Raw genomic sequence first — 13222 nt, 5'->3', positions numbered from 1 at the left:
TAAGGACTGAAGGCATTTACTTTGTTTCATTTTTTGGCTTGGAGAAATACATTCCTTCCCTTAAGACAGAGTAAAGCAACACACTTTGGAAGAGATGATTAGACAGCATTTTTCCAGAACTAACAAGGAAGGAGTAAAACAAGTCTAGGCAGAAAAAAAAGAACAGAGAGTTCTGATTCTTTAAAGAAAAAATTTCTTCTCCTTGTTTATTCTAGTTCTTTTATATTGGGCACAATCTCTTCTGGGAAGAAACAGTGGTAGGTGGGCCAGGCCCTCAGAGGCGACTAAAGCACAGAGCATGCTCAATGCCCAGGTATTTCTGTGGGCACAGCTGTTGGTGATTTCCACACTTTTCCAATCAGGCTGTTGGAATTTCAATTCCCTTTTAGTTCTTAACTGGTGTATTTTGAGAAGCTTCTTTTAAAAAAAAAATTAGGGCTTCCCTGGTGGCGCAGTGGTTGAGAGTCCGCCTGCCGATGCAGGGGACACGGGTTCGTGCCCCGGTCCGGGAAGATCCCACATGCCGCGGAGCGGCTGGGCCCGTGAGCCATGGCCGCTGAGCCTGCGCTCCGCAACGGGAGAGGCCAGAACAGTGAGAGGCCCGCGTACCGCAAAAAAAAAAAAAAAAAAAAAAAAAATTAAACGAAGAGACCATGAAAAAGTCTTGTTCCTTATGAAACGTCTGTGACTACTGAACATTCCACTGACATAAATCTGAGGGGAAATAACTCCATTTATCTTTGGCTGGTAAAAGAATTCTTATTTGGGGAGCTTCTCTCGGCCAATTAGATACAATTACACCTCTAAAGGGACAGTTAGAAATTTGCCAGCAGTATTAATATCGCCAGAAGGAGAATTAGAAAAAATAGGGTTTTACTGATAAATCTTAGGAACTGAATGTTACTTAATTAAATTGCACAGATGCTAGAAGCTGACCTTGATGATAATATGCTTTGCAACTAAAGATGAACAGCTTTCCCCCCAAAATTTCACCCCGTGAAAATCTTGCTTCTTTTTATTCTCTCTAGCTTCTGTTCTAACAAGCCTGGGCAATTGTCAAGTGATAGATCCCTTTACAAATAAAGCCACAGGACTGGGCAGGTTTAACGAGTATCAGATACACAGAGAGCAAACCAGGATGCACATTTCAAATATGCATCTCCAGAAAAGCCACATTGGGCAGGTGACCTCTGATCACTTTGACTTGGCCCATTTCTCTGCTAATTCGGCTAATACCAAGCAGCCGTGTGGTCCATAACCGTCCCAGAGCCTGTGCACTATTGGTACTTCATCAGCATCATTCTGATTTTCAAACCAAATCTTGCTTCACTTAGTTACCTGTTATATTTTGTTTGGACCCACAGTGAACGTGTCATGATGAGCAAGACGATGACGAAGTGCCAAGGCCAAGCAGAACCTGGATTATCGTGAAAGGAAAATGGTGGCTTTCTACCCACAGAGTCTACTGGCCTTACTGGAGCCTGGATGACAACGCACATCACATCTCTCTGCAGCTCAGAACTCTCCTGTGGCTTCCATCACACTGAGGATAAAATCCATAAAATCCAAGTGCCTTACTCCAGCCGGCAAGGTACACGATCTGAATCCTGGTTGCCCCGCCAACCTCATCTCCTGGCCGTCTCTCTCTCACTGCCATCCAGCCACTCTTGCTTTCTTACTGTCCACAAACCCGTCATCACAGGAGCGTTCTCGTCTGTTTTGTTTTTTTTTTCTTCCTTGCCTTGGACCCTCATCATAATGCCACAGCTTACTTCATCTCATTGTTCATTGGTCCCTGTCCAACAACTCCAGAAAGCCCTCCTACCACCCTCTGTAAAGAAGCTACTCACTACCCATAACATAACCCTTTTATCAATGGCATAACCTGTCTCTATCTGAAATTATACTTCAGAATGATTTGTGCGTGTATTTACGGAGTGTGATGATTACCCCCACCCCTCTCCCCATACTCTCCAGGTAAAGCCTCATGAGGTCGGAGTCTTTGCCAGCCTTCTTTACGGCAGTTTCCCCAGCATCTAGAGAAGGGCAGCCTCATGATGGGGCTGAATGAACAGCAAAAGAAAAGAGGAAAAGGCAAAACCCAGAAGCATACAACTTGGAAAGTCTGTTTTTGTCTTGGTTCTGGTTTGCATTTCTTGTTTATTCTTTTTTTAATAGAACTGTTTTATTAAGATAGCATTCACACCATAAAATTCACTCATCTCATATGTTCAATTCAATGGCTTTTAGTATGCTCACACAATTGTACAATCGTGACTGCAATTTTTGAGCGTTTTCATCACCCCTAAAAGAAACCTCATACCCTTCAATAGTCACTTCCTATTTCCCTCCCACCAGCCCCTCCCCAGTCCTAGGCACCCACCAAACTCCCTCCTGTCTCTAATAGATTATTTTCAAACTTCCACAGTACCTGTTTGAATGAGGACACGGGCAGACCCTACAGGATCCGTGGACAGCGTTCCCATAGTAACCCTCTTTGCAGCGCTCACAGTGTTCCCCGGCAGTGTTATGACGGCAGTTCTTGGGACAGATAAAGAGTAAAATTAATAACAGCCTATTACCTTTACTGCTATTGAGATCATTGTCTTAATTACTCACACAATTGTAGCTCAAATCTGCTGACACTACAGAGTGCTATTGGTTTTGCTAACCACATGCTTTTCCTATCTAGCCAATGATTGTTGGTGCTAAAAAAAAAAAGGAAGCGCCCTTCTGTTAGCTATTTGGTGTCACCATCGGGAGGCAGGATGAAATGAAGTGAGACCAGCTGGGTTCAAATCCCACGCTAACATTTAGTAGCTGTGGGATCTTGGGCAAGTCCCTTCACCTCTCTGGGCCTCAAGTGTTTTTTTTATAAATCAATATTCCTGGTGGGGGCTTCCCTGGTGGCGCAGTGGTTGAGAGTCCGCCTGCCGAGGCAGGGGACACGGGTTCATGCCCTGGTCCGGGAAGATCCCACATGCCGCGGAGCGGTTGGGCCCGTGAGCCATGGCCGCTGAGCCTGCGCGTCCGGAGCCTGTGCTCTGCAACGGGAGAGGCCACGATATTGAGAGGCCCGCGTACCGCAAAAAAAAAAAAAAAAAAAAAAAATTACTGGTGTGTGATTTACATACAATTCTAATTTTTTTTAAATGTACAGTTAAAATAATACCCACTTTCCAAGGTTGCTGGGAGGACTTGGGGGACCCACAGAGGAGTCTCTCAGGGGCACCGGATGAGGGGGCTGCCAGCTTCACTTTGCTCGGCTGCCCTGACTCTCTCAGAAACATCTGTTCTTTTGATCTAAGTGTTTACCTTTCCACATTAGTTTCCTCTCTTTTATAACTCCAAATGACAATTTTAAAGAAGAACTTCCTGGAGAGAGCTATTTTCGTCCTGTCTCTACTTAGTTCTGAGCTGAAAACACTGAGGAAACAAGAACGTGGAGAAACAAGAATTGCAGTGAGGCCACCTGTATCCTACGAAAAATCCCTCTGAACTCTGGTCCTTTATGGGGGCACAGGGAGAGGAGTGAAGAAAGGGGTTAGAACATGAGTTGCTTGATAAAGTCCCATAAGAATGTCTGAAATGCCCCTCAACCTCAGGGGAAAGTATCTGCCCCGGAATCTGTCTTCATCAGTCCTGCAGATTTGAGGCATCTGCCTATCAGGTTTCCTTGTTTTACTGTGAATAAGTAAATGAGTGAATGAATGAATGAATCCATATCCACCCCCACAGCACATGCTCTCCGAACTCCACGGGACACCAAACATCTACTGGGCACGAACTAGATGCCCAACTATGGTAGGTACCAGGGATGCAAAGATGGATCAGTACCCTGACTCAGGGGTAGACAGAAGCCTGTGAATAGACATCTTCAATATAATGTGGGAAAGATGATGACAAACGTGTGGCAGCATGTCATAAGAGCAGGAGGAACCTCAGGGGAGGTGATGATGCCTGCGTGGGGGACAGAAGGAGAGGACTGAGCTGGGTGGAGAAGTGTGGAAGGGCATTCTGGGCACACGGATCAGTGTGCACAGAACCTCTGTCTTGCAGGAGCACAGCGGCGTGCGTGGGCAATGCCAAGCAGTTGGTATTCCCCAGGGTGAAGTGCAAGGGGGCGGGATGCGGCTGGAGAGGCAGCAGCGCAGATCAAGGGGGCCCTGAGGCCGCCCAAGGAGTGTGGACATCTGGCTGTGAGCCTCAGGGGAGCCCCGAGGCAGCTGTGAGTTTCAGATAAATCATCCTGGGGGCAGGGGGAGACAGGCTCCAGCAACAGGGAATAAAAAGGAGGAAAACTGAAGAGAGAGGATGAGAAGAGAAAGAGGAAGGGACTGGGAACGGAGGGGAAGATGAGGGGTGACTGGGCACAGAGGGCAGGGGAAGTGGGGAGAAAGCAGGCCAGGAGAAGAGGGAGAGGCAGGGCCTTGGCGGAGAGAAGGGAGCCCGTCATCAGAGCTCCCTCCAGCCCACCGCACCCACGGGATGCATCACCACCTCCAGGTCCCTCCCCACTGGACACACACTGCTGTGCTGGCCAGGGATTGGGCTGGTTTCTTTGCACACGTCAAAGCTCATTCTTGAAACGACAGGGAGATGTGCACATGTGTGAAGGTCCCAGATTTTAAAATTGACTCTGGACCTCGAGAGGCAGAGGCCAATCTGCAGATCGTCCCATCTGCTAGTGGAAGGTGCTTGGTTTCCTCATTTCTGTTCTTTGAGGATGAGGGCCGCATCCTCAGCTCCCACATGATGGCCATGATGGAGAGCAGGGCCAGCACTCACTGCCTGCCATTGAGCAGCACCTGTGTGCCTGTACACGTGTGTGTACGTGTGTGCAGGTGCATACGTGCATGTGTGCACACAGGTACATCCCCCCACGAGACGGCAAGCCTCCTGAGACCAGGGATTACGTCCGATGGTTTTAACCCCCAGCACTTTGCTCAGTCCCTCCCACAAGAGCAAATACTCAGGAAGCGTTCCCTGAATGAATTGTTTCTAGAGGCTACATGGCCATTAGGGACAAGTGTAGACGGAGCTACAAAGAAAAGTGGGAAAGAAAATCTTGTTGTTTGATGAAAACATGAATTACGACTCTCACGAGTGATCTTTTCACCGGTGGCTGAACCACAGAGAAAACTCCCTTTTTTCTTTGGCAGTTTTTATAAAGTGGACTCGACATCTAGCAACAGTTTAATGACAAGATAAGTATTTTTCATGAAATTGTCTACCTGTGATCCACACACCATACAGTATGAAACACAAACTATTATTTGAGATACCTAAGAGCTGGAAGACAACATTACCCAACATCTTTTATTCCTTTTGAACTTATAAGGTTAAAATCCTACAGAATATTCCATCAGGCTCTTTACAACAATTTCCTGTCCTGGCCTGTCCCGTCTTGCAGAGGAAGCAGCTCCCCGGGACATGCCGAACGCGCATAAAATAGCCTAGGAACTCAAAGAGCTGAAACAATCTAGTTGCCTTACACAATGCAGAGGAAACCTGCGTCAGGAGAATGTATTTCCAAACAGCACAACGGAAGCGGGGGCTCTGGTTTCCTGGGGGCACTGGTGAGCTCTCCTTTCCTTGGAACTGTCCGTCCTCCCTCTAATTGGGGAGGCCCTGGCTACCAGGGAGAGGACCTCTGAGGACAGGGAGGAAGCCAGCAGAATAAAACCTCTTCTGTGTCAGGATGCATGAGAAAGATCTCCTGAGAATCTAATTTTCTGGGCGAGAATTTTCTAACATATTCCAAAACAGGATAGCTTTCCGGTGGCTAAGTCGTAAACCGCTGGGACTCCCCTCGCCTGTCTTCCCCCATAAACCCACTGCCTTGGCAGCCGTGGCAGCGAGCGTGTGCCCCCCGCCCTTCTTAGCATCTCCTCCTCCTGTCACCGCTTTCTGGAGCTACCTGACAGCAATGAGGTCTCCTCTCGCGATCTCCTGTCACCCCAACAAAACTGGGGTCCAAAGTATTATACCCTGGCAAGGGTTAAGCCCCAGGATCTACCCACTACTATCATCTAATGAGAGATTTAGAATCTCAGGTATAATTTAATTGCTCAGACAGGTATTCTCTGACGGCACACGTTAAAATGGAGAGAAAAGTGAGTGGGAAATAATTCAGCTTGGTTACCTGGAGACCCCTGGGTTCACACGGCAACCTGTATCTAGGGTTTGGTAGGAGATGCGACATTTGATATCTCAGGGCCTAGCAGAGGGGGATGGGGAGACATAGATTGTCTGCTGGTAGCATCAGAGCATCAATTTACTCACCATGCATATTCCCGAGCCATCCTGGCAGCGATTTGAATGTCCGTTGCAATTGCAGGGAACACACCGTCCGGTATATAAGCCTTTGTTATCCCGATAGTATCCAGGGCTACAACCCTATTTTTCAAACAGAGCATTTAGTCAATACAGAGAAAGAAATTATCATCCAAAGCAGGTGACCATTCTGACTGTCAAGGATCCCCTTTCTATCTTCGCTCCTTTAGTTGGTATGTGGATTTCTACTTTCAAATGTGAGCCAGGTCCACTTGCTATTTTGGTCAGCTTCTCTTGTTTTCACACCATGGTAGGTGTGTGTGTTGGTGCCCGCGTTGGAGACGTGTGGTGGGGAAATCAGAGCAGGGGGAAGGGTGGGGGGGGGAGTATGGAAGTAGGATGCCTCTCTCCTCCCACCAGTGGTTTTGAGGGCCAGTGGAGGGGTGGAGTGCTGAAAAAGCAGAGGATCAGGACCTCAGTCCTTCGGGGGGAGGACCTCTGAGCAAATCCCTTCAAGTTCAAGTTCTCTTTGGGTAGCCAGTCCCTCTCCAAGTGTGGGTTTGGGCTGGTGGGGAGCAGTATGGGAGGAAGAGGAAAGACAGGGTTTTCACTGGGATCTATACAACAATGGCAGAACTGGTGGGACCCTTTCACTGCCACTCACTGGTCTATGGACTACAGGGAACCCCAGGGAAAACAACCAGCTTGCATCCTAGTACAGAACTTGGCAGGGTTGTTTGGTTCCGATTGAACACCAAGACCCAGCCTGAGGAAATCTCCGGAGTGTGGTCTCCTCTTGTTCAATACTGCTTCGATTAATTCTATCTCCACTAATTGTCTCTTTCCAGTGTAACACACGTGATTATTTTTCATGTGGATGAAAAGAATTACGTTTTCTTTTGATGAACAGATATTTTTCTAAAAAGATTCTAGTGAAGAATGTCCCCAAAAGAAGAAAAGCAAGTATCATTGCACCAGCCATTAAAAATTATTTAGATTTCTGTCTTTAAAGAGACTGATAGGCATTTTCTTTATTTTGCCAGAGCCAATCAGTGCACTGATTAAAGTCAGGTGTTATCCCTAGCTTCTTTCAGTGATCGCCTATACAGCTTTTCTTTTAAAGCATCAGGAAAAATTAATACTTCAACATAAAAGATCATCTTTTATCTAATCTCTTTAAACAGCACGTACGTCTATGAGACTCTGAGGTTACAGTCAAGGGAAATCTGCTCTCATTCATCCATGGCCTTAAAGGTCTCTAGCTGGCCAGGTTGGCGAGAGGAAGAAGCCAATGTGCTGGGGAAGAAAGAAGCTCACATCTTCCCTAGAGTGGAATGTTCCAGTTTTGGCTAGAAGCTCCTTCCAAAAATGACACAATGATGCCAAATCGTACACAATAACAATACTATAACTTACAATATAATTTTCCCTTCAGCTATTAAGAACCACGTTTAGGCAAAAGAATGCATTGCAAAAACTTAGACTACTTTATGTGTTCTATGAATAGGCTTGTCTAAAGGAGAATCCAAATATGAAAGGAATGTTCTTGAGCTGAAAGCACGACTGAGAGATACATTTGAATGAAATTCAGCCAGTGGTGGTGTGATCGTATCTGCAATCTCTACTAACAAGGGACAAGTGCCTTATAATTATCACCATATATCACATTACATGCTTATAAAATAATCCAATTTGGTAAAGAACAAATTATCCAAATAAATAAATACATCTGGTTTGATTATGACAACATGTCCAGTAAAAGCCTTAATTAAATATGCTTTGGGGGGTAGGATGGTCTATGCTGGTTAAAGTGAATCACCCATCTTCATGTGCTCTTGATTAGAAACAGAAAAGTACTCTGCAAGAGTTACGTATCATGTGACTCTCAGAACATTTGTCAGTTACTGAAATATAATCGTTTTCTCACCTCTATAAGGCAAACTCCAGATTTTACATAAAATGCCGTTCAACTAAGTAGATTGTACTGAAGACTTATTCTAAGTGAAAATGAATGTATCCTAATATATTATTTCAGTAAAGAGGCTTTGCAACTAATCATTTTAAGTGATAATTTTTCAGGATAACTTTTCCAATAAACTTTTGTAGTACAAATGATAAAATTCTGTCTCTATCAAGTTTCCAGGGCTACTTCGGCAGCCACTGAATCTATTTCTCTGTGAATATACATGTACCATCCAGGAAATTTAAAGACAGTGAAAGCAGAATTTGTGAGTGTTTAATGTCTGGCAAATTGAAGCACGTCTGTTAGGTATTATAGAAAATTGATCTCATCACTTTCTTAAAAAGGGATTTCACTGATTCTCATGGTTAACTTTGTGGGTAATTTCTCTCCCAAGCAGAATTCGGAAGCCTATAGGCAACAGACGCTTTTGTCCTGAGGCTTGGGTTACTCTCAAAAGGGCACAAAGTTTCCTAGATATTAACATCCCACAGGCATTCAAACTCTAGCTGTCTCAGCACTTCCAGGTGGGCTGATATTTATAGGATTTGTGGTTAACAGCTCAGGAGAGCAATCTGTCAGGCACCGTCATAAACGCTGCCTGTCAACGGGATGGGGGGCCATCAGTCCTTCCTCCAGCCCACCCACTCCTCACTCATCACCCTAACTTAAAATCTCACGGAGCTGGGAACCCTTCCCCACCCCAACCCAAAATGTAAAAGGGACGTTACCTGGCTGGGTTTAAACTCCACATAACTTGCTTGCTGTTGGCTTTGACCGGGCAGCTGAGGAAGCACTACCCTTTGCTGCTGTGAACTGTATCCCAGACACTGCCCCAGGGCCACCCCAAAGATCCACAGCCATCCCGCGCTCCGGGGGGACCCCCTCACCGCCGGGGGCATCCTGGTCTCTGGGTGTCCTGCTGGCTGCACGCAGACCTCTGCCTCTTCCTCTTATACCTGCCCTTCCTGCTCAGTGCCCGGGCCCGGCTGACTCAGGTAAGGCAGGCTGTCTGCGGCAGGAGGCCCCACCTGTAAATTTCACCCATGAGTCAGCCTGTGAGAGAGCGCACATAACAGTCCCGTAGGGGAGCGCGCCGCTCTGTAATTCCTGCCAGGTGGGGCAGGCGTCACCTTCCACCCACCTCACCCCCCAGACAGCACAGGCCGCTGTAAATCACAGGCTGAGTCAGACGCCGAGGACACGCCCTGGCCGGAGGGTGGTAATCCAGAGGCCCCTCTCTCTCCCTTGGGCTCTGAATTTCTTTAAATCGGGCTAGAAAAAAGGGAGAAGGCAGGGGGAAGAAGAATGGGAGCACCTGGGGACTAAAAGTTACATGGCAGGAGTCCTGAGAAAACCACGGTGGCTCTATTATATTTTAACCTGCAAACTATAATTTTAACCTGCAAATATATTGTATTTGCAGGTTAAAAAAGAAACTGACGTGCAGATCACCTTGGGGTTTTCTGCAATCCAGGGGTCAGGATGGAAAGTGAAGGATGTCGCTAAATCCACATCCGAGGCATGCCTGGAATTCTCAGAATGACAATGCTGGCTATTTCCTGTTAATTGCACTAACCGCTGCGGATTTTTTTCCCTCTCTTCAGGAAGAGAACATCATTTGCAGTTTGAGACATGAAATGGTTTCATTTTGCGGCACCTTTTAATCACTTGAGGACAGTCAGGTTGACTGGGCCTCAAATGAGGATCTGCTGTGAGCTGGAAACTTGGACTGCAATTTCCTTTGAATAATCAGCATATTCACTGGGCTGTAACTGTTGGGGTGGGTGGGGGAGGGAGGCTCTGGATTAGAGAAAGGCTTGAGAACCCTGGGTCAGCTACTGGGAAAGCAGTGGCCCACATACTGGGATGCCCATGGGCGGGGTCCTTCCTGCTTCCCAGAAAGTCCAGATTTCTGCAACCCCCAGGATCCACCGAGCTTCTGTGGCTTTCCGATGGATTTTGAGACACTTGTGATTTCTTTTTCATATTTAATACCTGCAAGTGGTCCAGGCAAGATAGAAGCTAGAGCCCAGCAGAAATTTGATGGTCAGAGAGCCCCAAATCGTCCAGCAGCGCTGGACAGCAAACAGGAACAGCAGCCACAGGAGACCCTGGGGGGATTTTACGGTTTAGGAGCGTTTCCTACCTGACATGAGTCACCTGTGTAGTCAGGGGGGCAGGCACACATCTCTACATTCTGTGCTTGACGTCCACTTCCTGTTTCCGAGGCCTCCTCCAGCCCCACCCCGCTCAGGGTGAGCCGCTGTGTCTCGGTGAAGTAGAGGCCCCGGAGATGCACACCTTGCAGTCTAGACAGCACCATCATCAACTCTTCCCGAGTCACGGGGGCACCGCTGCTGGCGTGTCTGAAGTTTCCCTACATGTGAAAGCAGAGAGGCAAGGTCTCCCTGTGGTAAGCTCACTCCCAGGGCCTTCAGAGCCAGCCAGCCAGAAGGAATCCAATAAAGCCATTTAAAATGCATCAGGGGAAAAAATAAATAAAATGCATCAGGAAAAATACTAAAATAAGATAGGTAAGTAGACACAGTGGATTTATATTCAGAAATCACATGTCCTGGGTTATTTCCAAGAAGGGAGAAGGCCACGAGGAAGGGGGAAAAAATGAAGGCAGGAAATAAGGAGCAATAAAGTGAGATCAGATTTCCCAGTGTTAGGCTTACTGTAAAAGGCACTTTTTTTTTTTTTTTTTTTTGCGGTACGCGGGCCTCTCACTGTTGTGGCCCCTCCCGCTGCGGAGCACAGGCCCCGGACGCGCAGGCTCAGCGGCCATGGCTCACGGGCCCAGCCGCTCCGCGGCATGTGGGATCTTCGCGGATCGGGGCATGAACCCATGTCCCCTGCATCGGCAGGCGGACTCTCAACCACTGCGCCACCAGGGAAGCCCTAAAATGCACTTTTATTTGTGCAAGCAGTGAAAGTGAGAAAGATACAGGAGAGAGACATGGAAACTGAATAAGTCACACAGCTCAGATCATTCATTAAATGTTCATAATTGTGACAGTACAATCTTTTCTTGCACACACACATTCACATTATTTTATTTTTATGATGGTAAATAACATGTAACATAAAATTTACCATCTTAACCAATTTTAACAGTAGGGTACAAGAGTGTTAATTATATTTACATCATTGTGCAACAGATCTTTAGAAGTTTATCATCTTGCAAAACTGAAACTCTGCACCTATTAAGCAATAACTCCTGTTTCCTCCTCCCGCAGCCCCTGGCAACCACCATTCTCTTTTCTGTTTCTATGAATCTGAGTACTTTTTTTAAAAATATAAATTTATTTATTTTTATTTTTGGCTGTGTTGGGTCTTCGTTGCTGCGCGCGGGCTTTCTCTAGTTGCGGCGAGCGGGGGCTACTCTTCGTTCCGTTGCACAGGTCTCTCATTGGGTGGCTTCTCTTGTTGCAGAGCATGGGCTCTAGGCGCGCAGGCTTCAGTAGTTGTGGCTCACGGGCTCTAGAGCGCGGGCTCAGTATTTGTGGTGCACGGGCTTAGTTGCTCTGCGGCATGTGGGATCTTCCCAGACCAGGGCTTTAACCCGTGTCCCCTGCATTGGCAGGTGGATTCTTAACCACCGTGCCACAAGGGAAGCCCTGAATCTGAGTACTTTAAATACCTCATACGAGTGGAATCGCACAGTATTTGTCTTTTTGTGACTTGCTTATTTCAGTGTACTGTCCTCAAGTTTCATTCATGTTCTAGCATGTGACAAGGCTTTCTTCTTTTTGAAGGCTGGATCATATTCCAGTGTATGTACATGCCACATTTTCTTCATCCATTCACCTGTCAATAGACATTTCAGTTGCTTCTACCTTTTGGCTATCGCGAATAGTGCTGCAATGAACATGGGTGTGCAAATATCTTCAAAATCCTCTTTCCAGTTCTTTTGAACATAGAGTTGACCCTTGAATAATGTGGGCGCCAACCTTATGAGCAGTCAAAATTCTGCGTATAACTTCACAGTTGGTTCTCCACACCGGTGGTTACAAATTCGCAAATTCAACCAACTGCAGATCATGGAGTAGTGTGCATTTACTGGAAAAAGATTCAGCCATTTTTCTTGAATAAATGCTTTTCAGGTTCCACTAGCCTTTGGTTAACTGTCAGAGTTCTAAAATAGTTGATTTTGACCATTTCTGCCACATTGCTTTTCTGGAGGAAAAACAGGTTCTTCACCATTTTTGCTGGCATCACCTCTCTCATATAAACAGAATCACATAATAGGTGGGCTTTTGTGTCTTGTTTCTTTCCTTCAGTATAATGTTTTTGAGGTTCATCCACAGTGTGGAAAGTATGCATACTTTGTTCCATTTATTGCCAAATAGTACTCCATTGTATGCATGCGTGGACTAGTACAGAAATGTTACAATGTGTCTGGGAGTTCAAGGTACTTGAAAAAGTATCACCTTGAGGATATATTTACTAATCCTCACTGGACGTATTTAATAATATAATTGGAACACTCTAAAGGAATAATTGTAACCATGTAGGTTTAATACAAAGCTTTATAATTTGATGAGCTTTTTCCTTCATTTAGCTATATTATTCTTACTTCTTCTGGTGTTAGATGTTTTTGTGACTTTTCTTTTTATTCACCCCAAGCATTTGTTGGACAGTCACCAGGTCCCAGGCACTGAGGGAGGCCTGAGGATGACAGGGAGCTATATTGTAGCATTTACAGACTCACAGAGGTTACAGAACAAGGATACTTAGGTGTAAAACAGGAGAGACAGTGGTAAGTCCCATAAAGATGGTTCAACAAAGCCCTGTGAGGATGGAGCCCTGTAATATTTTATATAATTTATATTTTTAATTTAGATATCTAAATTACATTTATATAAATATAGTTAATATTTTAAATTCATAAAATAAGTCAGAAAAACAACTCTTTGAAAGAACTAAATCGTGGGACAAAAAGGCTCATCAAGAAGAATTTCATGTTTGCTTTTCCAT

At 45.8% G+C, this 13222-nt stretch overlaps 1 protein-coding gene across 2 annotated transcripts in view; it reads right to left on the bottom strand.

The window, feature by feature from the left end:
- The window catches only part of LAMA3 (laminin subunit alpha 3), a 241905-nt gene that overhangs the window by 68219 nt on the left and 160464 nt on the right, over window positions 1-13222 (bottom strand). Inside the window, exons 38-40 of one of the 2 annotated variants that reach the window (XM_060028799.1) lie at window positions 10386-10616; window positions 6286-6399; window positions 2432-2541 (exon numbers count right to left, since the gene is read on the bottom strand). In XM_060028799.1, coding sequence (XP_059884782.1) covers window positions 2432-2541; window positions 6286-6399; window positions 10386-10616 — 455 coding nt within the window. Of the gene's footprint in view, window positions 1-2431; window positions 2542-6285; window positions 6400-8967; window positions 9157-10385; window positions 10617-13222 lie in introns of those variants that run through there. The other variant, XM_060028800.1, reaches the window with a different exon arrangement.

Source organism: Delphinus delphis, chromosome 13, assembly GCF_949987515.2.
Source record: "Delphinus delphis chromosome 13, mDelDel1.2, whole genome shotgun sequence".
NCBI lineage: Eukaryota > Metazoa > Chordata > Mammalia > Artiodactyla > Delphinidae > Delphinus > Delphinus delphis.
This window is presented reverse-complemented; position numbering and strand designations above follow the sequence as displayed.